General features: G+C 34.0%; 1 protein-coding gene across 5 annotated transcripts in view; it reads right to left on the minus strand.

Annotated features, from left to right (window-relative positions):
• Positions 1-27,483, minus strand: part of PHKB (phosphorylase kinase regulatory subunit beta) — a 66,764-nt gene that overhangs the window by 15,534 nt on the left and 23,747 nt on the right. For all 5 annotated transcript variants that reach the window (XM_085235158.1, XM_085235154.1, XM_085235156.1 and 2 more), the window contains 13 exons: positions 25,371-25,434; positions 22,534-22,629; positions 20,695-20,892; positions 19,991-20,048; positions 17,683-17,760; positions 15,748-15,906; positions 12,190-12,284; positions 7,111-7,166; positions 6,838-6,931; positions 3,713-3,796; positions 3,140-3,244; positions 2,252-2,334; positions 2,082-2,172 (listed from right to left, as the gene is read on the minus strand). In XM_085235158.1, the coding sequence (XP_085091284.1) occupies positions 2,082-2,172; positions 2,252-2,334; positions 3,140-3,244; positions 3,713-3,796; positions 6,838-6,931; positions 7,111-7,166; positions 12,190-12,284; positions 15,748-15,906; positions 17,683-17,760; positions 19,991-20,048; positions 20,695-20,892; positions 22,534-22,629; positions 25,371-25,434 (1,261 nt within the window). The remainder of the gene's footprint in view (positions 1-2,081; positions 2,173-2,251; positions 2,335-3,139; positions 3,245-3,712; positions 3,797-6,837; positions 6,932-7,110; positions 7,167-12,189; positions 12,285-15,747; positions 15,907-17,682; positions 17,761-19,990; positions 20,049-20,694; positions 20,893-22,533; positions 22,630-25,370; positions 25,435-27,483) is intronic.

The raw sequence follows: 27,483 nt of genomic DNA on the forward strand, positions 1-27,483 counted from the left end.
TGATGATGGAAATAGACAGTAAAGGTGAAAAGTGACAAAAGCCAGAAAACTGATAAGGGTACATATTTTTCACTGAAATCACATTTTGTGTATTTTACAAGAAAAAAGACCATTCATTCAATTTAAGACACATTCTATGTAAATGCATTGAGACATTATCTAAATGAAACAGTAAGTACAATCCACAAAGATTTCTTATCATTTGTTGGAGTAGTTAAAAAAAAAACAAAAAAAACCACTATGAGTTAGACAAGTCCCAACTCCTACTTCATAATGAACAAAGAGTGTTTCCAAAATGTGACAGCTGTACATTCATACTGACAGAGTACTGTAGGACTTTTTATTTTTAAATACATTTCATTCAGAACTCTTATACCAAATATATAACTGTAAGAAAGTTAAATTACAGCACTGTTACATTAATGATTCTCTCAGTAGCAAATCCCTTGGAAGTGATTTCTGCATAATTCTACTCACTGTGTCCATCTACAAATGTTACAAGCCCTTCACTTCTGGAATATTAGCTACCATTAACCAAATCTGGCTTCATTCTGCCCTCAAATGTGATTGTTCTTTAATTTTGGGTTACAGAACAGTTATACACAAATGCATAAGAACTGAAGCAGTGACAATAACAAGTGAAAATCATGAGAGAGTAGAAAATGCCTGTGGTGGGCCTGTTGTCAAAAGAATAATCCAAGTAACTCCAAGACAACAGCTTAAGTTAGGCTAACAGCAATCCTTTCCCCTCTCTCCTGTGCAATTCCTTCTGCTAGCTCTGGCACATGCCTGACCCACAGAGTACATGGCTACCTCTAAGCACCTGCAGCAAGGCATTAGAGCCCTTAACTACACCCTAGTTATTTTTCATGGTAAATCTTTAGATGAAAAATTTAAGGGAAGTCACAGTACGAAGTTACCACATCATATCTTACACAGCCTTTTTTTTTTTTTTTTTCCAGTTACATTAAAGCCAAAAATTTGATCACAGTTTTTCCATTATTATTCTTAATGAAAAAAAAAAAAATAAGCAAAAGACAATGACTGCTATCATCATCTTAAATATTTTAAAACCACTACTTATCTAAATCAATTAACTATGCAAGAGGAAATTCACCTCCAGATGACTGTAACAGTGAAGTGCTTAATATAAGGACACGTTATGTAGGTTGAGAAATTTCTTGTCTGGTAATACATCAGTTTAATCAAAGCAAAGCAGGAAGGTCACTGCAGTTACAGTTAAGAATACAAAAACTAGAAAAGTGCACGTGGGCAGTCATGGCATTTGCTATAGGATAAGTAAATGCTAACAGGAAACTACATGACCTACACGTAACCAGTTAGAAACACATAAATATTTGAAAGATAGCAAAGGTACTTTATGCCACTATAGCTTTGAATATTTAAGTTACAAATGACTCAGCTGTTCCTCAGATTAATGATTTTCCAAGGTACAAGAAATCTTATCTCTGTCTTTGGTCTTGTCATCCCTCTTACAAAAAGAGGTATTATTTACTAGCTACAAGCATATATAAATAGCTAAAATAGAACCTGATTCGGTAATGTTCACATTTTAATGAAGTAATGTTCCTCTTTAAGATTAATGCAAACAGAAAAGATGTTTAAAAAATACGCCTTTATTCTTCTAAAAATTTTAATATATGTGAAACACCTTCTTCCTGTTGAACTATCTAATCAAAAACCTCTATTTTTGACATGATGGTTTTTCCAGGTAATTTCAGAAGATTTCTGAACATAAAAACTTTTCTTCCCTTCTGAGAATATCCTGTGAAGATCATTGCTTTTTGAAGCCTCATCAGAACAAGCTTAAGCAAGCCCATGTTTCTTCTGAAAGAAAAACTGTACCAGATGTCCTCGCTCTTGACTTCTTAATTTTTATCATAGAATCCTTTGAGTTGGAAGGGATCTTTAAAGGTCATCTAGTATGTGATTTTATTACACCAAGTATGTAATTTTATGATACCAAGTAAAATATTTATAAGTCACACGGAAAACAGAAGAAATAATACATGTATCAATACTAGGAGAGAAGAACACAGCATTCAGGAAAAGTAGCATACCTGTACTCGGTCAACATGAACCTTCACTCCTCCAACAATTCCCTTTTTAAAGGCTGCTAGCATATCTAATATTGGATTGAATCTGCTCCCTCTGAAATTTTAAACAGAATATCATTAATCTTGTAGCTAGGAAAGAATTACACTGCAAATGATGCTTTAACTTTCTCTACCTTATATTGTCTTCACGGATAAGTACAACAAACAGTGGACGACCACGCATTTTCCAATACTGCTTGATGAACTGCAGTGCATTCTAGGTAAGGAATACATGTTAGTCACCAAACAGTACAGCGGCACAATGTACAAGAATACACAAAGCTAAATACTAGAAGAGCTATCTTAAAGTAATAGCACTGAAAATCCAAGAGATCGTAAAAACTTTAGCTAATAATGAAACCACTAATAGTTTCAGATTTCTTCAAAGACAATATGTTATTTCAAGTATTCAGATTTTCTGAAAATACTGCTACATATACATTGATCACAGACTGAACTGATGGGCCAACTGGCACGTACTGAATTACTTGTAATGACCTAGGAAGTATGCAGAGGAATCCAACTCTGGAATCACACGCATTATCACCAGCATCACCTTCTATGCACTGGGGACTTAACAGTTAAGTTGCATAATCTGCCATCCTTAACATTATGGAAGCAAGTCAATTTTTAATAGTTGCACAAAGTCTGGTAATATTTCTCCTAGATGAGGCTTTCATATTTCCCTTAAGCAGAACAGTCTCATTCCTTTCTGCAGCCAAGAACAGCTGTTTTCCCAAAGAAACTGAAGGTAACTTGCTTGCTGCACTAAGCCTATCCCAATCACTTCCAGTTTGTTGGGTTTTCTTGTTAGATACAGATAATCACTAGAATTCATATTGGGCTGACGGAATACTCAACTTAATAATCTAAAAAACTGTATTATTTTTACATTAGAAAAATACACATTATACAGTCTTCACCTTTCAGACTTGCATTTTATCAAACTTCACTGTTTATTCTCCTAGACTCTTATTTTTGTCAATTTCTCAAAGGAAGAATTACAGATAGATCTGTCTTACCTTAATGTCATCAATCAACATCATGACATCCTGAGACATGTAGAAATCACTTAGATCAAAAATAATCGAGTAGCAAACTACAGTCTTTCCTAGTATTCGATAAATCTATTGGGAGATAAAGCTTCAATTAATCTTTCGTTTAAAACTGTTCAAACAATTAAAGTAGTTGAAATGAAAAAAACCTATGTTAAAACTATCAAGGAAATCGTTAATATAGAACAGTTGAACTTAAAAAACATTAAAAATAAAACCTATACATCTAATTCCAAGCACATAGATTTTTGTAAGGTTTGCAGATCTACACTCTCATTAAACTGGCTCACGTCAACAGTAGCTCTGTTTTGGCCAACTATTACTGGAAATGCATGTTTAGGAATCCTGACAGTTTAATAGCAAGACAGCATGCACCTTCCTAACAGCAAAATATGTTACAAATATTTTAAAAAGTAAATATGAGCATAAAACAAAATAACACTTAAATTCTATTTATAACATTTTAGAGACTAATGCAATGTTTATCTGAAATACAAATTAATATCAATATTATAAAAATGTACATATTTCTTTCACAACCTTTGACGTTCCAAGGCATCCTATAGGCCTGTCTGGTCTTCCAGATAATCCTAGTTTGTCATTGATTCCCAAATGGAAGTAGGCCTGTGAGAAATAAACATGAAAACTTAAAGAAACTTCATTACAAGACTTACTTATGGTCACAGAGAAAGTTGTGGGCATTCTACTGAGAACAAGATTCATAAAATATGGTCTTTTAAAAAAAAAAAAAAAAAAAAAAAAAACCCTCAAAACACAACTCAAAGGTGGGAGCAACTCCTCTTGAAACCACCATAATCTTGCCTATCTACACTGTTTCAAAATTCAGCAACAATTTAATCATATTGTTTTTCTCATCTATAAAATCTGTAGTACTTTTTTAGTTCTTCTAATTTTTCTGTAATGCTTTTCTTATGTGGATATAAAACAGTGATAAAGGAGCTATACAAAGATTTTAATTCTAATTTTGGTAAAGGCTTGCAAAATTAATGCATCAACAACAAAAACAAGAGCAAGTTAACCCATTATTCATTGATTGATTCTGAGTCTTAATATTAATTCAAATAATGTAATTTTCTAAGACTTACAGATTAAAAGAATAATCTTATTTTTTTTACAATCCAGCAAAATAAACCATAAAAATGCAATTATCTGTAGACAAAGCAATATTAATGTGTCATTTAAACCAAACTGAAAGCTGTATTCTTTTTCTTAAATGCTTTTATGTGTAAAACCCATTATTACCAAAACTTATTTCTCCTTATGATTTCATAAACCAAAATTCCAAACATTTTTCTAAGCTCAATCTTCTTTATAAGAAGGTAATTCAAAAACAAATGTAAGTGAAGATTTGAATCAACATTACACTCAGTAGCTTTTCACTGCTGTCAGCTTGGGGCCTTCCTGACACTGCCTAAGTTAGTGCATAAACGTGAATTAGTATTAAAAAAAACAGTGAACAAAACTTCCTACATTACACATTCATTCAGACTGGGTATGAACACAGTTATTCATGTTATCCCAATTGATTGTTACTACTCAAATGGGAAAGGAATGGAGACATCAAGCATAGAGAGCTTTAAATAACCCATCTATGGATAACAAAATCAAAAGATTAAACCTCTTCTTGTGGTACACAATGGAGACTAGAAGAATGGTAATAGACACAATGCCATAAAGACACAGCCTTTTCTGGAAGCTCACTAGGATAAGGAATTGCATCAGCTGAAAGTAAATTTTGACAAGGCAGATTTACCTTCCCACCATGAGTTAAATAGCAGGTTGACAGAATTCTCATCAGCTTTTGAAAATGAAAACACAGCAGTTGTCGTAAATAGGAATGTAATTGATAGTAAGAAGACTAAAACGTAATTAAAGTCTCATCTTTTTCTAAGGGAGACCAAAGAAATGAAGGATGACACAGAGCTAACATACATACATGTATGTACATATAAATGTATGTGTGTGCGTACTTTTATGTAGTAAATTTATACATACTTGTACGTAGTAAATTTATGGGATATCTGTTAAACAAGAATTTCAGGACAAATACAGTTAGAAAAAATCCATTCTGAAATATACTATCAAGAAAACGAGCAGGCAAAAATAGATTGAGAAATGAACAAGGCTGAATATAAACAAGGATATTTCTTTCTTCTGTGAATACTTTCAGATATTAGTGGCAGTCATTGTTGGGATAATCATTTTTCTGAATAAGCTGGTAAAGTTTTGGCACATCAATCAGCAACATATTTCAGGCTTTGTAAGCCTGGAGAAGTATTTTCTCTATTTTTGGTTTTGTTCTTTGAGTCCTACAAGCTTCCAATACCGATAATGGCATCAGTCACACAATCCTGATTTCAGAGGGAGAAACTTGCGTAGCTACAGTTGTGAAACCAATCACTAACATCTTCAGGATTGGAATACTACACACATGGATTACGCTTTCCCCAAACATTCGGAATTTATCAGGCTTGTTTGAGACTATTTTTGTAATGCAAAGTTCAGCAAGAACTTTGTGTACCTGGTCCACAACCAAACTCCATGTGGTGAAGTGTAAATATATCAAGAGCACATCTGTGATTCTTGATCACCTTATTTGTCTGACAGCTTCCTGCAGCTTGTTAAGGGCTATTTATGTACAGATGGGACTCTTTTCAAGATGTTTTTTTTCTTTTTCTTCCCAAAAGGACCAGTTGTAACAGAGATCAAGTATTAAACATATACCCAGTAATCATATTGATTTCCATAGGGAACTTTTGACGTGCTTATCTACAATTGCTAATCAAAGCACTTATCATTCACAGCAGCATTTTCTTTTTGCTTTGAACACACTTCTAGGACAGATAGCAGTGGATGGCTTGAGGCACTCACTCAGCATAGTCAAAAGTGCTGTATCTAAAATACTACAAACGACTGAACAAAGAGAGGCCACAGTAATTCTAAGAGAAGGCTGAAATAGACCCGTACAGCCTGTAGATGCTACTCATTTTTGACTACTGGCTTCACACGGCAATGACATCTGCTGGAATAAATGCATCTGACCTGGCATCGTCAGCTCAGAATGGATAAGAACTGAACGGTCCAAGCCCCTGGAAGTGAAAAGATATGATACTCAACTATAGGACTACTTGCCTGTATAGAAAAAGCTGAAGCTTTCACAGGCAATCAAAATGATTCTGAACATCTCCTTCACCCCATTAACTTTTGTCCATAGGTCTTTGAATGTACTGAGTCAAATGGGTATATTCAATGGAATGGGCTTGCAGGAGAAACAGTTACAGAAAATTGTATAATGCCATTTTTAGAGGCACTGTCAAATTACATGATGGTTTATGCCTGCTGCCTTAAATCCATTTCTTTCACTATTGCTCATTTGTTTGTGTTTGTCCATCAGGTTTTCTCTTAGTCTTCTGCGCTACTAATATTTCATTTTATTCTTTTTTTTCCTAAGTGGCTCAGTAGAATATCTGGGTTTCCCTGCAAGCTCTAACTGACCAGTGTTGGAATATGTTGCAAATGAACTAGATGAACACAAAAAGGTAGACAACAAGCCTAAGGAAATAAAATTCTAACAGCTTGATATAAATTTGTTCCGTTAAAGAAGTATATATGTAGATTGATAATTTTCAATACAGACTCCTTACCTTCACAAGTTCCTTCTGAGCCCAGATCTGAATTGGTTCCACCTGCTGGGGGGTCTGAGTTTGGATTCCGTATGTGTTCAGAAAAACTTGTAGGCTACAAACAAAACAACAAATTTAACCAAGAATTAGTCTTTGCTTTAGCAGTTATCTTGGCAGTGGAGACATGAGTAGCAGTATGAAGTTCAACATACTTCCTTAAATGCCTTTAGCAAATTTAGCATGTATATCATTCTGAACTTCTTTACTATACACATTCTTAATACAAGTACCTACCGTTGACTTTCTGCTATCAGGGCCACATGAACTACCAAATCATTTTCCAGAGGTCCCTAGGATATAATGAAACACTGCTTATTAGCATTATTGTTAACAAGAAAATTACCTATTTAAACAGTTCATGCACATGGCAGACATTCATTGTCTGGATTGTTTTTCCCTATTGTGTAAATTAAATTAAAGAAAAAAATCTTATAAATCTCAACATGTATTTTGAAGAATTCATTATAAACAAGCTTCAGGTATCCATTTCTGTTGTTTAATTAAAAAAATAAAATAAAAAACTGAGGTAGGAAAAATATTTTGCTTTACACAAAAAATGTACATATACAATCAATATATTTTCAAGTGATAATGATATGATATTTTGATAGACAGTTGTGTTGAGTGAAGTTTGGGTTTGGGTAACTGATAATATCCAATTCAGAGTAACGATTTGACTTCAACACTTTACTCTGAAATAGTTTGATAACAAAGCTACTAAGTTATATTCATCTAATAATATATTTTTATGTATACAATATAACATAAAAGATATATTTAACATGAGATAATAGTATTTCCTTACACTGTTAATAACAAAGATACTTCATTTTTGAAAAAAGTAGTTGTTTTACATCAGTAAGTCATGCAAACCATCAACTCAATGTTCTGGGATCTTGAAACGGCAGCTGACTTTTCTTTTCAATGACAACACACTTAACTAGCTAAAAAGTTGACATATCTGAGATATTCCCTTTCATGTCTTCTGTGGAGTTGGATGACTGCAAAAATCTAAAAGAGCACACACTTTGATACCTTAGGTGTTTGGGTTTTTCTGCCTGCTTTTGTCTAGAAACTAGCATGAAATAAATATTTCCTCCATTAATTGATTATATAAAAATACAGCATTTTCTGGTCATGTTGATGGATAGACTGCTAAAAACACTGGTGTTTCTGCCACAGTGTGATCGAAGATGTTCACAAAGAGACCAGATTCAGAAATCAGTAGTTCAAGTTACTTGTTCCTCCTCAAAATCATGCTATCCATCATTTAGACACATAGCAAGTAAACACAAACCAGTTCTCCACCATAATCAATGTCATACCTTTTTTCAAACAAACAACTCAGTGACAAAAATGAGACATCTCCCTCCAAGACAGCCTGAGATCTAACTTGGGAGCTGTCTTCATGTTAAGGTTCAGCTTAGTTATTACTGCATCTCAAAGACAAACTCAGTCACACTATGTAATCAGCCAAACACAAATCTATATATTCCAAATCTCTTTTGAAGCACGCCCTCCTTTGGTACTGGTGCTAATGCCTCTCGTACACAGATGTATTCCATGACACGGCTCATTTATAGCAGCCAGTAAGTGGTGGTTTGCCATGGGCCATAACTTAGTAAATGCATCTGCTGCACAACTGGCACATCACCAAATCTGGTTATAAGCTGCTATTCCTAAATAAAAGCAAACATTTTTTACTGACTAAGCAAAGGTAAACACTCAGACAGCAATGAATTTCATCTCAGAATTAGACTTACACACATGCTTTTATTGTTTCCTCCTTGTTCTAATTCCATCATGCCAAAACCTGAGATTTATAGAAACGTACCTCGAAGTAAAAGCCTAGATAGAAAGCCCCAGAGCTATGTTCAGATTTATGATGCCCGATTCTTTAAATCTCATTCAAATCTATTTAATCGTGTGTTGGGTTTCATGGACTGATGAACTCAAAAATCATTTATCAGCATCTATTGGAGTTGTTTTCTAAAAGACCCACAGCTCCCATCATCTTTATTTGGGAAGACATGGCTGTGTGGAATTGGTAGACTTCGAAAAATCTAACTGAAATTACTGTAAAACTACAAAAGGGTTGTAATGTTAAATGAAAAGTTACTTTCATTGTCATTTAACATGTACAGGCCTGAAGGATCACAGTAGTTTGTGGTCTGGAAAAGCACAGAAAAATTAACAGTCAAACTACTCATGAAAGCATCACCCTTTTCATTAACAATAACTATACATAGCATTCACTAAATATTAAAAAAAAAAGTGGAAAAGCAGACTCCTAAGTAGTCCATTAGATAAATCTTATTGCTGTTGAAAGTTCCATTTTCTGTTCTGTGTTCTGTTTCATGTTTGTCTACTAACCCCAGGTAAGCCGCAGTTCACACAACATCAATCACTCTCTCCCCAAGACACTGACACAGACCCCCTCCACCCTGGGTTCACCCTTCTGCCTAGCATTTCCTTGTTGGGTAGTGCAGAGCAGGATCTGTTTCAGCTGCGTTCTGCACACTGTGCAAATGATAAATAGACCTGGTGTTTTCAGAAGACAAAAAAAATATGACAGATTAGTTTTCCTCCTCTCCAAAAAAGTCATAGTTTGTAACAAGGTTAAAAACAAAGCAGGTTGAAGTACTGTTCCTGGCACTAGAAGAGAAAGCAGCTCAGTATTGGTCTTCTGCTGCACTCTCACTGGACAGATGCTATCACTATATGCCTTTTGCATGTATTCCCAGGAAATCTCACAAGTATGAAAAAAATCAATCAGTTTTGAACATGTGTGAAAGTGGCATAGTATTCAAATTCAAGAACACTTGTTGAAATGGTACGTATTAGGCTTTCTAAGCATATGGAGCAAGAAGAGGAATCTGGGAATAGAATATAACAAATTTGTAAATAAGCCAAATAATCCACCTTGCTGCTAATAAACTACAACTGAAACAAAACACATCTGCTTCAGAAAGCCTCTAAATGCTGCCTAACAGTTTACAGTCAATGCTACTAACACACCAGACCTTTTTTAATGAAATACAATATGGACATGTGTGTGTCTTAAATTCCAAAACAACATTTAACCATTTTAGAACTGTGTTAACTATGGCAGGCAACTGTGTCAATACAAATGAAAGGTGAGAATGTGCTCATAAATAACATTACCAAATGGATCATCCAACATGATACACCTCTTTAAGCCATCAAAAGTAGGCATGCTGCAATCCTAAACATAATTTACATAGCTGGAAAATCCTAAGATGCCCCAGTCTACACCTACACAGTCATCTTTTCATTTTCTTTTTACATGTTATCTCGTTCTCTGAAAACAGAAGAAATAAGCAGTCTATCATTTCCAGTAGCATAAGTGAAGCCTTCACAAATCATTAAGACTACCATGCAAAACATTATAAGATTATAGTCACTGCACAGAGGACAATAATTTCATTAATTAATTGCAAATCTACACACGTATTTCAAGTTAACCTAGAAGATAAATCAGTTTTACTTGGACAACTTAGTAGCATTATAACCTTTCACTGAATACAAAAAAGACAGCAATAAATCAGCTTTCATATGCTCCAGTAAAACATAACAAAATCAGAAAGTCCTTATCCCCACCTCATAACATTTCTCGTATGTTACTGTAAATCCCTAGTAAAAGAGAGTACCCTTCATTATCTTCTTTCAAGAAAGTAAACGAAGCATGGATGATTCCACCTTTTTTTTTTTTTTTTTAAACTGGGAGAGATATTTAACATGAAATTAAGCATTACAAAGCAAATTACATGTGCAATGAAAACCTGATTGCCATCACATTTAGAGTGTTTTGAAACAAAATCTAGAAGTAGCAAAAAGAATCTTCTTGCTGCACCTCACTGTTATTTCCCTAAGATGGAACGTACCAAGACCTCTCATTAAAATCAGATAACTAATTCTTGGGGGGGTAATTACAGTAGGAGATAAAACATTTCCTTCTAACTGCAGACTAGGTATTTCAGTGATAACATATGAGACTCTCCTCTTTTTACCAGAAACTGAAAGCAGAGCATTGTGTTCACAGCTGTAATTATACTGATGGTTGAGGTATTAATTCTCCTTTCCAAACCACCTCTGTGGTCCTTCCAACAAACCCCATTTCTGTATGCCTGTTTTTCTATACAAAGAGTGTTCAGAGCTAAAAGGCAAATCTTCCAGTATTGCCTCTTCAGCACAGTAAAACCCTTGTTGACACAAGGATTTAACAGAATTTTGCTTACAGATCCCCATATCGGTAGTCTGTGTTTATTGTGCTTCACAGATAGGTTGTGCTATCTGATCAGCATTCAGAATTCCTCACTGTGTATTATTGATTCCATAAAGATAGCAATAGCCTATTAAACACAGCATTGCTAGCTTAGTGTCTTCTGAAGCAAGTTCAGAAAAGCAAATGAAGAAGCAGCTTGTGTCTGGCCCAACTTACTACCCAGCTGAAATGGGCAGATGCATTTCTTTAGCTCGCTGCTGATGAACTTTTCTGTTATGCATTCAGTAAAGTTAAGTATGATTGAAGTATACAAAGTTATACACTAAGCATAAAAGTTCCAAAAAATGAAAGGATAAAATGTTTAAGGATAAAATGTTTAAGGATAAAATGTTTAAGGATAAAATGTTTAAGGATAAAATGTTTAAGGATAAAATGTTTAAGGATAAAATGTTTCCAACATATTAACAGCTGGTCAAAAAAAACTGGTTTCATTTGTTGAATTTTTTATTGCATATCTGTACTAAACAAATAGAAATAAAATACATTTCAGAATAAATTTGAAGTGAATTTCAATTTCAGAATAATCATTGCATACCCTCAGTATTATTACTTAGTTTCTTTCATTTTCATGTTTAGAGCTAATAGCTACAGCACCGTCACATTAATGACCACACACTCCTGTATAATACGCCTGAGCAGTGACTGTAAAAATTGCAAAATCTTAGCAGTGATTAAAATGCTGCCAGCGTATCAGTGCTGCCAGTATTCAAAAGGCCACACGGAAACACAGGATACCAGGATGTGGCACCTAACATTTCTTTTCTGACTGGAATTAAGATGGATGGTGAACAGAGAAATTTGAAGGGCTAACACTGAGAAATCCAAATTAATTGGAATGAATAGAAAAAGTAGGTTCCATCTCACCTTCTTCCCGGCACATCTTAAAATTCAAAGAAAACATACCTAGTAGTAGTTACTTAAACACATATTTAACTCACCATTTCAGTTGTATCACTTAATGATGATTATTTTTTAGAAAAATACTGTAATGCTAAGCTTATGCTTACCTGATTGGAAAATCTCATACTAACATTCCGCTGCTCTTGTGGAGGGACATAGCGTCCAATAGGGTCAATATCCTTAGGACTCACTAATTTGTCAGCTGAAAGTTAATGATAATAAGGAGGCACATAATCAAGGAGGCACACAAACATTTTATGTAGTCATTTCTGCTGCTATAACCTTTGTTTTAGATCAGTGATATAAACATCAAAAGGACAATTTGCAAAATTATATCAATTTTAAAACTAATGACTCAAGAACCATTCTTGCTACAGCTAATTATGATATTGTAGTATTTAAAAACAACACTTTTCCACAAAAATGATTAAGAAGATTATACAGACATCAGACTCCACAACAGGCAAAAGTCACCAAAAAGCTCTCAAGCCACAGCTATGGAATTATTCTAGAACTTCAAGTTCTAAAGTTAGCTACAAAAAATGTGTTTAGTTTTGTTAGTAAAACAGACAATCGACCTATCTAAAGGTAATCAGAAGACTTGAGTCCTGAAACGGACACTAGTATCCAATATCTCTCAGTATAATATCCCAAGTAGAAAAACAAACAAAAAAATAGACAACACCAATCCTAAACTTCCATTATTTTAAGCTTTCTGTAGAAAAGGAGATTAAGCACTCCTATGAAAGTAAGCATATTTTTTTCTGAATGCTACACTACATAAATTAAGACAGCAATTTATAATCTGAAAACATGCCCTGGCTCAGGCCTATGAGCTGATGAGACACTGCAGTGCAAAGAAGACGCAGGGCAGGCACTCCAGCAGGGCAGCTCTGTGAACACACCAGGAAGGACCTGGCACTGCTGGGAGCTGTGCCAGCAGCAACTCTCAGCCGTGAGCTGGACGAGCTAGATGCTGTGAGCCTCAGCCTTCTGCTGGGAGAGTGCAGCTTGGCTCTTGCCAGGAACGGACCTGGCTTCTCTGCTCTGTACTGCTCCTGCAGAGTCACAGTCTGCGCCCAGGTGGTTGCATTTTAAAAAAGCAAAAACTGGATTACAGAAAAAATTATGAAAAAAACACGTAGAGTTTATTAGCATGCTAACACATGAGTTACCAAAGCACACTTGAGAGGAAACAATCATCCAAAACTACGCATGCAATCAGACTTCTTGTGCCGGTTAAAGGTATGAAGGTTACTTAAATTATTTGCAGTACTGGTGATCCAATAAAATTGATTAACCAAATGATGGCGAAGTGACAGCCTCTGCCTCACAGTCCTGAAAAAGCCCAGGGCTGTTCCTAGAATTTTTGTTCCATCTCTACTGTTTTTTACTTCGATTTACACTGCTCAGAAATTTAAATATATGGTCAAAATCATTTCTTATTGAAGACCAGGATAACAATAGAATATTATGAAATTTAACCTAATTTTCAGTATTGATGCTGTTATTTTAAAGAGGATACTAAGTGTATATTCATCATTGTCAGAAATACAAGTTTACAGGAATGCAATTTGGTTTGTACTCTAAAAAAAAATGTCCCTAAAAACACATGACTTATGTATAGGAAGCACTGAATCCATAAAAAGAAAGTAAAAAGTGTAATAAAAAGCGAAGGAAAGATAATACATAGCCACTCAACTGCATGCATTTTCAATTGCTTAAAACAGCTGAACACCTCACGTCCAGGTATTACTTTCCCTTACTCTAAAATGAAAGTCCTATTTGAAAGCTACACAGCATGCTCACCTACAGAAAAGAAGCAAGCAGGCTGAGCAAATACAAATTAATTGCAGCCCTGAGGCAACATGATTTCTGAAATGGATAGTGAAACAGGGAACAAGTAAAACTGAAGTGTTTGGAGTCAGGTTTCCAATTAATAAGTATCAACTAACAAGCAAAGTAACACACACAAAGACTTTCATCAAGGACAAAGTTTCCACATAGAAAAGGGTGCACCAATTGTAAATTGTGTAAATGGAGTTACTGATATCTGATAGCAATCACAGGTGAACACATCTAGCTTTGTGGAAAAAAAAAAAATCCAATATATATTTACAATGAATTTGAGGAAAAGAAAGAAAATAATATTTGGAGAGAAGGGAGAGGAAGAACAAAAAGTATTGAATATGGTGGAGATAAAATTCAAAAAACAACAAAGGAAACAGTTGTTAGGACAACTACAAAAAAAGCAATACAAGAAAGCTCAGCAGAGGAAAAAATTGATACGAAGCAAATGAAGGTTACAACAGTCAACAGCACAGTCAAAGAGCATTTTGCAAACAGTAAACACAAGGTATTTCACCAGCATCTTTAGGTTTATACTAATACAAATATTAGTATAAGATTAATATTAGCAGAATTACTACAGACATTTAAGAGTTATTTGGCTAAGATAGAGAAGTAAGAGGAAAACATATTTTGTTAAAGAAGAAGTTGCTTGCATTTTGTTTATAGCGCTGGCTGCAATTCATCAATTAATCTAGATGTTCTAAGGATTCAACCAGTGTTCTGTCCCCAATCTTGATTTTTTCAACTCCCCTTCGATCTCCTTCTACGCACTTCACAGAAAAAAAAGTTTAGAGAACTCAGTCTACTGACTGTCAGCAAAATGCTAGGCATGTTCAGCTGAAGTAATGTATCTTTCTCCAAAAAGACATATTAAAATTGCGTTCTGGATTAAGAACTGTTTTTGCATAAGTCCTTTAGCCCTCTCAAGTGAGACCAAGAGTTCATCTGTACAAAAATTCACCACAATGACCTTCAGTGGTTTTCAAAATGCAGTGTCAAGTGATCTTCTAGTCTACTTTAAGAGAAGGATAAAAATAATACACAGTGAAGGAAACTCGTACTTTTATCTGAGACTGTAACCATACAAAATTTAAACATGTTTTGTTTAAAGCAGTAAATAATTTGAACTAAATGCTTCAGCTCACATATAAACATCATTATTTGGTACAACCTGTATAGAAACAGTTAAGCCATGATAAGATACATAAGTTAATGTATTTCTAGGACCCAAGGGAAATGCATGGAGCTGAGCCAGGGGAGGTTCAGGATGGCTGCTAGTAAAAGGTTCTTCATCAGGGGGTGGTCAGACACCAGAACAGGCTGCTCAGGGCAGTGAACACAGCCGAAAGCTGCCAGAGCTCAGAGAAAGTTTGGATAACGCTCTCAGATATAGGGTTTGAGTTTTGGGTGGTCCTGTGTGAAGCCAGGAGCTGAACCTGGGTCCCTTCCAACTTGGAATATTTTATAATTCTATAGTTGTGTATGTTCATGCAGAAGCAAGGAAATAAGAGAAAATGTAAGAAAAAGAAATAGAGAAACCTATCTTGTTAAAAAGATTTTTTATATCCTATAATATAATCCATGAACTTCACAGCATGCTACATGCAGCATAAAAATTCAACATGAAGAATAAAAAGCAGTTTTTGCCTACCAAATACATGCCAAAGCAGATGACACACATGCTATCCATGCTGCCCAGAATCTATTCAAAACTCAAGCCAGCATGTTCAATCAGATTGAAAAAAAACATTAACAAATAAATATCCTTCACTTATAACAAATCAAAACCTAATAGAATTTCTTCAGCCTCTCACCTAGGAGTTTTGCAATGATATAAACTGCTTGTCCCCACAAGAAAAACCTTCCATCGCGTCCATTGTTACTAGGAAATCGTTTCTGACTGCCAGGGTTCTTCTTTTCCAGTTCAACAAAATCAGCTGGCACATAGTAATATTTGGGTACAACAGGACATCCTATGGAGTTATAAAATAAATACATTTAGTAAATAAATTCCATTTTCATTGTTATTTGATTGTATTTCCCTAGTACAGCTCAAGTGTTAACCTGATAGCTATCTGATTGAGCAGAAAGATTGTTGTCACTCATCATTTTCTCTCAAACCTCAGAGATAGAGTAAATTAATTTATTTTTCACCAAACACAACTACTTCCCAGAATACACATTCCATCTCTATTGCATAAAATTTTTTCACAGAAACCAAAATGCAGTATGGATAAGAATCCAGAATCAAAAGAAATGAAAGCCATATTAGAGTGAAACGCTTGAGATTTTCTCCTTGCATTTAACAGCCATCTTGGTACAAGACAACTATTTGAAATTAAAACCTTGACTAGGAGTAGTCAAATATTAAATAAAAACCATAATTTTCTGCAAGTGCACAATACAAAGTTTAAAACAGCAGTTTGATTTTGAAATGAAATAAAAGGAAGTAACTTCTTCATTTGAAACTAGCGTATCTTGTAACTATAATTACGTCACAAGTATTATGATCTACTTGTATGATGATCTACTTTTATTTCAAATTCTTTAGGTGGACAGAATAAGGAGTTTAGAAACAATTACAAATGACTAAGTAATATAAAGCAATCACAGTAATGGGATTACTGCAAAAATAAGTTTCAACTTAATATTGCTTTAATTTGGAATGTATTTAGATAAAGAACAGGTGATAAAATTAAGACGCAGTTTCTGACTATCTGCTTACATTAAAACCACTAATTGCTTGCAAGAAGCCATGAAAAACTGAGAAGTGAGAGCAATTTATTAGAAGTAGAATATTCAAATAAGTGAAGCATCAAAGTACACATCGAAATTTTAAGACAAGGCATTAATGACGAAATTCTACAAGAACAACTACTAAACTAATTTTGAATCCATCAAACTTCATACACTAATTAATCAGAAAAAAAGCAAATATCAGTAAAATCAAAAAGTTTTCTATGTATGGAATATAGAATCACAGAATTGCTAAGGTTGGAGAAGACCTGTAAGATCAAAATACTGTGCTTGTGTAACAGTACAACAGATGTCAAGAACAGGTGAGTAAAGACACTGAGTTTTAAAACTGGACTGCCAGAATATTGAAGCTTATTTTGCTTTCCGACTATTTTTGCCCCCAGTCAAACTTGTGGTCTTTTTCATTTTTGAAAATGAATTTTGGACAGATTTCCCTGTAGGCTGTCAAAAAACTTGTTGCCACCTCCATCAAAATTCTGAAGCATACAATTTAAGAGAATTTTTATTAATTTTAAAATGTCACCAGTTTCACTGCTCTAAGCTAGGAAGTATTTCCTGTGCATACACTTAATTATTTGTTACGTTTTGGAAAGTTGTGTCAACAAATTATTCAAATAATTCCCATCTGTACCCAGATGGAACACTGAAAATATGTGACTGTGAGTAGTTACAATTTTCATGCAGCCTTAAGATAAACTTTATAAAAAAAAAATCAAACACAAGGAAATGACGAATGAATGACTTTGTACAGTGTAAATCTTGTCCCTATTTCTGTATCATTTTGACAGCATCGAGTTATTCTTATTTTCACGCTTTTATGATGCAATATGTCTACATGGAATAGATTATTTTAATACTAGTATTTTACAAGAAACATAATGTTATTATTTCCCTTTCATTCTGACTGCAATACTCAGTAACGTCAGTAATTTTACGATAAAATGAAAAATAAAACAAAACAGTGATTCGAAAGAACAATTGTCAAATAATACCTTCAGATGTATGCTGAAGCACAGGATCCAGAAGATCCTGATATTCTTTGACTTGTGCAAGATTTCCTCTAAACACTCCTATAAAACAAACACAAATTAAAAAAAGCAAAACTGTAATTCATTTAATGGAAGAAATAACTTCTGTGAACTTAACGTTTGCAGAAGAAAAATACAGTGTTTATTTTTCAGCAGCACAGTGCCAACACACTAAATAGTTCATGAAAAAGTAGAAGAATAAACTCTAACTGCATATTTACTGTTCCAGCTAATTACTGCAGAGATCATGAATCAGCCATTGTTTTATTAACTTAAACTGAAATCAATGTCAAGTTGCAGCACATAGCAGAGCTCTGAACTTACAGAGGACATAAAACAGACTAGAACACAGACACCCTGCACACCTAGCTCTAAGTAACTTCCTTAATTACTGCAGAAAGATGAAGCAGAGCTTGAGTGCCAGGCTGGTTTAAATAATAAGAACAGGGTTTCAAGCTTATCTAAAAATGAGTTGCCTAAAACTCTCAAGAAATAAGTAAAAAATAAATTTGAAGAAGTAAATGGAAAAACTCCCCTCAGAAGATTATTAGATGGAATCTTCACATTGAAAGTTACATAGATATCATATCTTAATATGACAGAGGTTCAGAACAGCTGACATGCCTTGAGATGTTGAATAGAATGGTCAACTCTTTATGATGATGCCTCTGGGGAGGAAATGATAACTTTGGGAATACTAGCATCCTAAATATTTTTCTAGTTGAACTTAATTATCTCAAAATTAGTCTGATGAATATTGTTACAACAAGTGTTCAGTTCATCCCCAGTCCTTACATGAAAAGTTGTATCAAAAATAGCATACGCGTTTCTGTTCAAAGATAAAGTTTCATCCTAGAAAGTACCATAATCCTCCAGATTCAAATAGACGTGTAAAAAAGCTTTCAGAACTGCTATTCAAATATGTATTAGCCAAAAAAACAATCATACTGGTTTATTTAGTTCCATCTTTCCCCACAGCTGTGAATGCATATCTGCTATCTACAGAATCCTAAACAATCTCCTTTTAAGAAAAATACCAAAGGGAAATTAGTACTACAGCAGTCTTTTTGTATTCATAGGTGTGAACTCGGAAAGGCAAAGATAAGATAAAAGAAAACCACCAACAACTAACTCAGTCACTGAAAACAAACATGCCAGAACACCTTATTATAAAGAGTTCCATTATTTCAGCAATTTAAGTCCCTCTGTATGCACTTCAAATTTTACATGAACGAAGCTTCTGGGTTTGGATGTACATGCACAAACTCCACTAACATTTGTTGTATTTGATGAAATTGTGATACAGGGATAAAAACTAAATAAAAAGAATTAAAAGAACAGTATTTGCAAGATATGCACTTAGTAATTTTTCCTTATGAAACAAAATAAAACCCCTTTGCTACCTTTAGGTACAGATAATTATATTTTTTGTTCTTCTTAAAAATGCAAAAGAGCAGCATGAAGTGTCAACGCCTTTCTCCTGGGTTTTGAGCTTCACTACTTTTGAAAAATGTGACACATTCCTTCAGAAAAAAATCAGTTGTGGAACTTACTACGTGTTCAAATAAAACATCTGAAGCTGTGGGTGAGCACACATACACTCAGCAGGTAGCCTCTCACCATCTTCATGTGAAAACTATTTCACACACCAAAGGGAATACAGAAGCTAGAAAACCCAGCCAGATTCTCATCCATTCATAAAGCTGAAAACAAATGATGGCTTTATGATGGCTGAAATCCGTACTCAGTTGTTTAGTCGGACATTCCTTCCACGTCAGCTCTAGCTTCCATCCTGAAATCATCCTGTGGATGTTTCTGCTATATCTCCTAACAACAAGACAAGGTCTCTTGGCAGTTGTATTTTTTTCCTTTTTTTTTTTTTTTTTTTTTTTTTTTTTTTTTTTTTCAGTCTAACTGTCTATATGTAAAATGGCCAGGAAGAACAGGCATTAAAAATAAATAAATAAATAAATAAATAAATAAATTATATCAAGTTGTATTCTGAAACCAGAGTTCACATTACAAATAACGAAATATGGGTGGTTTGGTTTTTAGATTTCTTATGCTTTGGTTTGAAAGCTATTTTTTTTTTTAGAGTATTCTTTTTGTTGTCTTTTGTTTTTTAATCCATAAGGGTTAAAAATCTCAGTGAGATATTTAGTGTCACTTGTTACAATTTACTCGTGCAGGGCAAAATATGATTTTACATCTTCTGTCCAAGGGCTTATCTCTGTAATGCCTCTATAGAATAGGAAAATAAAGCCATACTTACCATCAATTATCATGAAAATAAAAAACAGAGGGAATTCACATTCAATGCCATCAAAAAGCTAAAAAGAAGAAAAAAAAATCAATCAGATATTTCAGCAATTTGGTTTAACAAAATGTACTTCCATATTTCATACAACCATTTCAAAGCAACAAAAGACAAAAGTGAACATCAAAACATTTTAGGACAACCGCTCTCCATTTAGCTTATAGACTCTAAATTATACAGGCACTTTAAGTGTACTTCTATATATGCTGTGGCCAATTCTCAAGCAGAATATTTATATCATTTATGTTTCATTTTCCACTATGAAACTATTGGTGAGTAAAATATTAAATTTTAATTTAGATACCTTTTACTGATAAACACTGTGGTCAAAAACAAAATTGTTTTCTATACACTCAGACTGTAGTCAGCTGTGAAATTAAATGAAATGATAAATAACTTTCTTGTTTGTTATGTGAAATCATCTGCATGCTAAATGTAAATGGAAGTACATTCATTACAAAACAAATCAACAACTAACTTGCTGACTTGGCAGTCTCTTAAAACCACACATGCCAAATTACAAAATGCATCTCTTTCATTTGAAGCAATTTGGAATCTCAGATTGCAAATACTAAAAGGGACGTCTGTTTGGCTTTATTTTTTTAAGCATGGCCTAAACATTTTAGAAAACCTAGGTTTGTTGCCAGTTACTTCTTTACCTTAATTTCTGCTGGTTTATAATAGCGGCGTGTTTTGTCCTCTAGTGCAGTTCTGTAACCATCTCTCAGAAATCTTTTAAATCCATATTTTCCTTTTAATTTTCTAATAATTTTATCTAGTGTTTGACTGAACAAAACCTCATCATCCAAAGCAAATGCAGGATAACTGATACAAGGCAGAAGAGCTGCATCGGTATTCTGCAGGAGAGGAGAAAAAGACATAAATTCAATTAAATCTCCAACATTTATTGGATGCACAAAGTCTGTTTAAATTACTCAGTAAAGCATACATTTGAAACACAATCTTTACCAAAATCATAATACCAATATATTGGAATAACGTGCAAAATAAGACCTCTAAAAATGTTTAAGAATGAACTAGAAACCCAGTATTCACATATATGATTTAAAAGACAACTCATTTGACTCAAAATGTGACCTACTTTACCAGTTGATAATCTGCAGGTGTAAGTGAATATATTGTAAAACTCCAAGTTTCTAGAAACAAAAACACCTCCAAGTTATTCTTGGAGGAAACAACAACACCGGTGCATACTATGCTCAAAGAGAATCACAAGAAGTTATCTGTGATTATTTAATCATTGCTGAAAAAGTTTTTCATAAATTTCCTCCAAGTGCTGTAACAGGCTTGTCTGATTTCATTTCACGAAAAAAATTTAAGTAACAGTGCTCAAGGAACACGTGCAACTACTGTGAATTAAAAACACCAAAATTACTACCTAGGATATCACCACTACAAGTAAGCTTACAGAAGTACAAAAAGTTAGTTTTAAGTTCTAATTCTTACAGAATCATAGGATGGTGTGGGTTGGAAAGGACCTTAAAGATCATCTAGCTCCTCCCTAACACCATGGGCAAGGACCTCTTTCACTAGATCAGGTTACCCAAACTGAGATTTTCTTGTTCCTTCTTGATGATACATCTAAGACCATTTAAGATACTCTATTTTCAACAGTATCACTGACATGAAGCCATAATGGGGTAGTGGTGAGGAGGATATGAAGATTATAGAGTACAAATAACTGATGAAATTGGTTCTGTTGGCATATATCAAGTCTCTAACAAACAGCAAAGGAGATCTAGAAGAGCATAAAAAATTAGCTGACTGTGCCTTTTGATTATACAGTATTGTAACTCTGCTATAATGCTTCTACATAATGAGTAAACCATTAATGTTGAAGATTAATAGTCTGTTTCATGAACAAAATTGCTATCAAATTGCAGAATGAGAAAGTAGAACTCCACTGCTCTTCATTTTTAGTTTTTTTAATTAATCTGTATTTATGTTACTTAGACTTACTCACTGATGAAATATTTACTTGTAACAGTAGTTTATAATAACAAAAAATCCTCCACATTCTGCAATTTATGAGAACCAAATCTTAAAGGCCTTTTTTCTCAACAAAGAACAAATCAAAGCTGAAATTTTCATTCAGCTGCTTCGAAAATGCAGGCAGTAAATTTATAATGGAAACTCAGATACCAAGATAAAAACAAGACAATAATCAAGACTACAACACTAATTAATATGCTGCAGACCATCACTCTTTCATTTTGAAATTATTTAAGAAGCTACCAACTGGCTAACATTCTAACCTCAACATGCTTAAAATAAAGAGTGCCATCACAATTCCACTTCAGCAAGGTATTGCATCACAGTCATGTTTAACAAGAGTATATTTAACAACTTAACAACAAATTCCCATCTTTATTAAGCAGAAGAAAATGGTCACTGTAAAATGAAGAGTTACATTCATATCCTTTTATTTTCTCTCCATACTGTTGAGATTTTATTGTTCATTTTCTCTATTTACTTACATGAGACCTTGACTCTCGGGGTAGCAATGAACACAGAGTCTGTCTGTTACGGTTATGGGCATCGAAATCCACAAATATAACAGACCAGGAACAGCCCTATAAATGCAAATTTATTTAAAGAGAAGTGAAGAAAGATGGCATATCCTGGTGAAACTAACTAGCTCTTTGTTCTACCAACGGTAATACTCTGATAGCTGGCAATTTTAATCAGGAAATGAACAACATATATCCAAAATATTTTGAGAAAAGAACTTGAAATTCTAAACAAAATTAGCTGTCTTTGTCCACTACTGATTATGAATTGTATCATACACTCAAATCATAATGTCTTCCATTACAGCAATGGCTGTACTGAGATAAAACAAAAAAGTAGTTTTCCCTCCCTGTGATTGTGGAAATGTTCCAAGTAGAGATGTTGAATATTTCATTGAAATATACCAGAATACAAATAATTGGATATTCACCTGAGGTACCACTTTGGAAAAGGACTTCAGTAGCAAATAAAAATGATTTGCTTTTTGGTTGTTGTGTTGCGCTTCATTACTGTTAAGCACAAGCTCACTTAACAGAAAAATAAAAAATGTGGCAAAAAAAAAAAAAAAAAAAGTATGTGAAGAACAAAAGTGTTCATCTTTATATTGGATGGCACAACCTAAATAAAACATGCATTTAAAGACTATTTTCTAGGTTTTCTTATTGGGATTTTAAAAGAAGCAATCTCTCTCCAAGTCTTAGTTTCTAATCAAATTTCAATAAGAAAATTACCTCAGATTTTAATCATGCATTTAAGAAGTCCATTTCAGCCACCTTACTACACAACTATGTGTAACTAAGCTAACACACTATCATTTGATGCATAAGCCTATTTTACACAAAAGAAGATTTGTGTAAGAGGATTAGTTCTTTACATATTCTTTTTAATTGCAGATAGAGTGAAAGCATGCATGCACTGTCTCTAAGACATTCTCATTCCTCTAAGCAGTGCCCACTTTTGTCAGTGCTGCCAGAAGGAGAGGGAGGGAGGAAGTAAGAGTATTTTTGCCATAACAGTGACCAAAGTCTGGACTTGTAACTCTCAGACTTTTTTGTGGAAGTTCATGGATTTCTATCAAAAAATAATTAACTTAAGTGAAGAAGCAAGTCAGAACCTTAATTTTCTGAAGTTATGTAAGCTGAAAAACAATCAGTTCACACTGCCTCCTAAGTATAAAGAATCATGCCCACTTTAACAGCTTTTCCATACCAACCAGTTATGACAATACAATGATTTTGGCATCTGGCTACAGTCATTGCACAACTAACAGTAATTAAAGAATTCCTACGCTAGAATAATACATAGAAACTACTTCATCTAGATTTATAAGTATTGTTTCAGATATGCACAATAGATTGGGAATAAATTTAAGAAGCTTAGCATAGGATATTAAAGTGAAATAATGAGAAACTAAACTGAGAGACAATTTATCTGTTACGATAAAAATTAACGTGTAAAACATCTTTTGCTGATGAAGCAGTTAAGCTTATACCTTGACTGTATTCTTAAAATTCTAGTATAATGAAGACAAAAATGAATAGCGTTATAAAAACATGAGTTCCTCTTTACATTAAAGTATATAAAATTCAGAGCACATTAAAAGCCAATTCTTTGTTCTTTATTCTACCTACCACCTAAAAATTACACCAAGAGATGAATTAGAATTATTTGAGTATAAATTAAACAGTGTTTTGCTACATTAGAAAAGCAGTACGATTTGTTAAAGAAATACGTTGTTTTTATTTACTGCTTCTATAATTTTGGTATTTTGGGAGAGGAAAAAAAACAGAGTAGTTCAATGTCATTATCTACCAGTAAGTGAACATCATGTCTTCTCTGAATACAACCACAAATGCACAGGGAAACTTCCCTATCCTGAGATACACAAACATACAACATACACCCACATGTGAAAGGACAGATACAGTAACATGCATTTATATTTATTAGGTTTCACAGCATGAGTGGAAAAATCTGCATGGAAAGGCTGAACAGCCTGTTGTTCGCAGTGATGATTTATGCAGGTTGTACTACTGTAGATGCAGATGCAAACAAGTCCCTCCTGAGGGGCTCAGCAGGATTTCTCAAAGCTATTGGAACACAGCTGGAGCTAAGCACAAAGGCAGACTGCTGCAGACTGAAGGTCAAAATGGTTTCTGCTTATGCAAAATATCTTTGGAATAAATTTGCAGAGCATTTAAACTGGTTTTGCTTCAGCAATTTATTCATCCATTTTAGAATTTAGTAAAATATTTAAAAAAAAAAGCAGTCACATTTACTGGTGCTTGAAATTGTTGGGAAGGTAAAAGTTGCAGATAAATGTTGCTACTGATATACGGACAATGTATATATCATGTCTGATCACTACTTAAGATCCTTATTAGCTCCTAGTTCTTAATGTGTAAGATCAGCTTTTAGGAAAAGAAAACCAACGCCAGAACACATGAATGGACATCTAAAAAAAATCGTAACAGGTGCCACAAAGCATGTAAGCATCAGAAATGCTCATTTAGAAGAATCACTTGTTTTATGCCACAAAAGAAGACAAAAGAATCTGACAATAAAGGTGCTACAGCTTTTCATCAAGACATGATTTAAAACAGAACACTTTTAATCTCAGGCATTAGAATAGCTCTAAAAATTCCTAGTCAAAACAGGCTTCTTTATTTGTGCATTGATTTCTGAGACTATGCTAGTAAGAAAGTAATTTCTGACCACTACAAGAAAAGTTCGTGCAACTGACTTTTTTTTTTTCAGGTTTTCAAGAAAAAAGAAAAATTTAAAAACCCCACAGTTTTATTACCTGATTTCCAAAGAGATTGAAACCATTAATTGCTTCCAAAGCTGCTTTTGCCAATCCCACAGAGCTGAGGAGAAATAAACAAAAACAAACAAATAAACAGAGCCACAACAAACAATGCATATTGTAATTCAAGTCCAGGCTAATTTAATATGCTTGACAGTTCTCAGAGCTATCATCTTTTCTTATTTAAATTGTGTGCTTCATCTCTCTTTTAATAAACTGATGATGAAGTAAGGCTTGAGTTATTTAATGGCTTTTTAGAAAACTACTTTTCAGCATCTTTCTTTATCATCAAATGCCAGAGACCATCTGGAAAAAGCTCTTCTGCTCTCACTTTGCTACTGGACATCTGGCATCACGTATTTCAAGGCCTTGTTAACAATGTACTAACAGAACACTTACTTAATCACAATTTTCTATTCATGTCTCAGGCATTAAACTTGCAATGTTTAAAATAACTTTTCAATATAATAACTCATTGATCTGGATTCACAAAAGGAGGAATATCTGATTTCAAATGTACCATGTAATTTGACTAACCATGACTTGTGACAAGTAAATCCATAATAACAATTTGTGATAACTTTTGAGCACATAGGCTTTTAAACACATTTCAAGAGAAAAAGATCACTGCATGATCTTTTTCAGGTACTCAAGTAAGGCTTCTAGTTTTCTGATTTCTGTCTTTTCTAGGGTTGAGTGTACATTAGTCTTTTTTCAACTGTCAGGGCCCTCTGTAGATTATTGCCATTTCTCACGCATTATCAAGAAGAACTTTGCAATCATAGCCTGCATTTGTCCCAGATCCACATTTGGAGCAGAGGAAGCTGAAATTAACCTGAAGAAATTATACTTTCAGTTTGCTAAAAGCATTAGTAAATTCACTTAAACAAAATATCATTTGTAACTCTCTGTATCTTGAGTTATGCTCTCAGTTAAATACTTGAGGATAAACTCCAAGGATCTAGAATAATCTACTCTAGGGAACCTGCTTTAGCAGGGGGGTTGGACAAGATGATCTCCAGAGAACCCATCCAACCCCTGTGAAACACTAAAATTTGCATAGTCTTAGCAACCACTAACGACAATGCATCTTACAGAAAAATCTTCAAAGAACCTTACACATCTTTAGCCCTCCTCCCATTCACAATTTCCCACTTCCATCCAAAAACTTCGCAGTTGATTTGGAACATCAAACACTACCAGAAATGTTAAAAAACACAAGCAACTCTATAGCAAAACACCTATACTAGAACACTAGAGATGTGCAAGAACATGTTTTTTTTGGATTTTGAATGTGGGGATACTGCATTTTGGCAACTTCATTATTCCCACAGTACAACTGGGGGATGTCAAAGACATTCTGCAGATGCCTGTAGAGCTGCTTGATCAAATGGTTATAGGACAAATTATTTTTCAGAAGTTCAGCCATATGGGAAGGGGACTACACTATAATAAAAGCTGTTAAAAATCTTGCCTCTGAATCAGTAAGACATCAATTTACACACATCTGAGTTCACAGAGTGCTTTGCTATTTATCATTTATTAGAAGTGTTTTGAAATGTATTTAGATAGAATATTAAGACTGTCTGAAGACATAAAACATATACATCTTGAGACATATGCCACAATTTGCAATTATTATCCACGGGCTTCGTATTATATAACAGCTTCTTTAAAAAGAAAGTCACTTTCAATTAAGTATGAGAATTAACTTCTAATTCTGAACACAGGCTCTGCGTAGACTTGGAGCATGAGTTTCTAAGTCCAGAAGTCAAGCATTCATAACACTGAAATTTAAGTGATTTGTTCTCAGCCCATAACCACTGAGGAAACATAAATACCATACATGACTAGCCTCGATACATTCTAACCACTTCTTGAATTGTATTTTTAGAGATTACTTAGCTAGATATGCCACAGAAGTAGCACAAAGAAAGCATAAAGAATATTTTAGCATAACCAGGAGTTTCCTCCACAATACCTAATTACATCTTTTTACACCTCCTCATCTTCCATGTTTTTATGATTTTTGAGATCTTTATTGACCAGAAAAAAATTGTCTGCTGGTTCCCTACATTAAGGCAGAGTACAAACATGCACACAAGGAAAG

Source organism: Meleagris gallopavo, chromosome 13 (assembly GCF_905368555.1).
Source record: "Meleagris gallopavo chromosome 13, MGAL_WU_HG_1.1, whole genome shotgun sequence".
Taxonomy (NCBI): domain Eukaryota; kingdom Metazoa; phylum Chordata; class Aves; order Galliformes; family Phasianidae; genus Meleagris; species Meleagris gallopavo.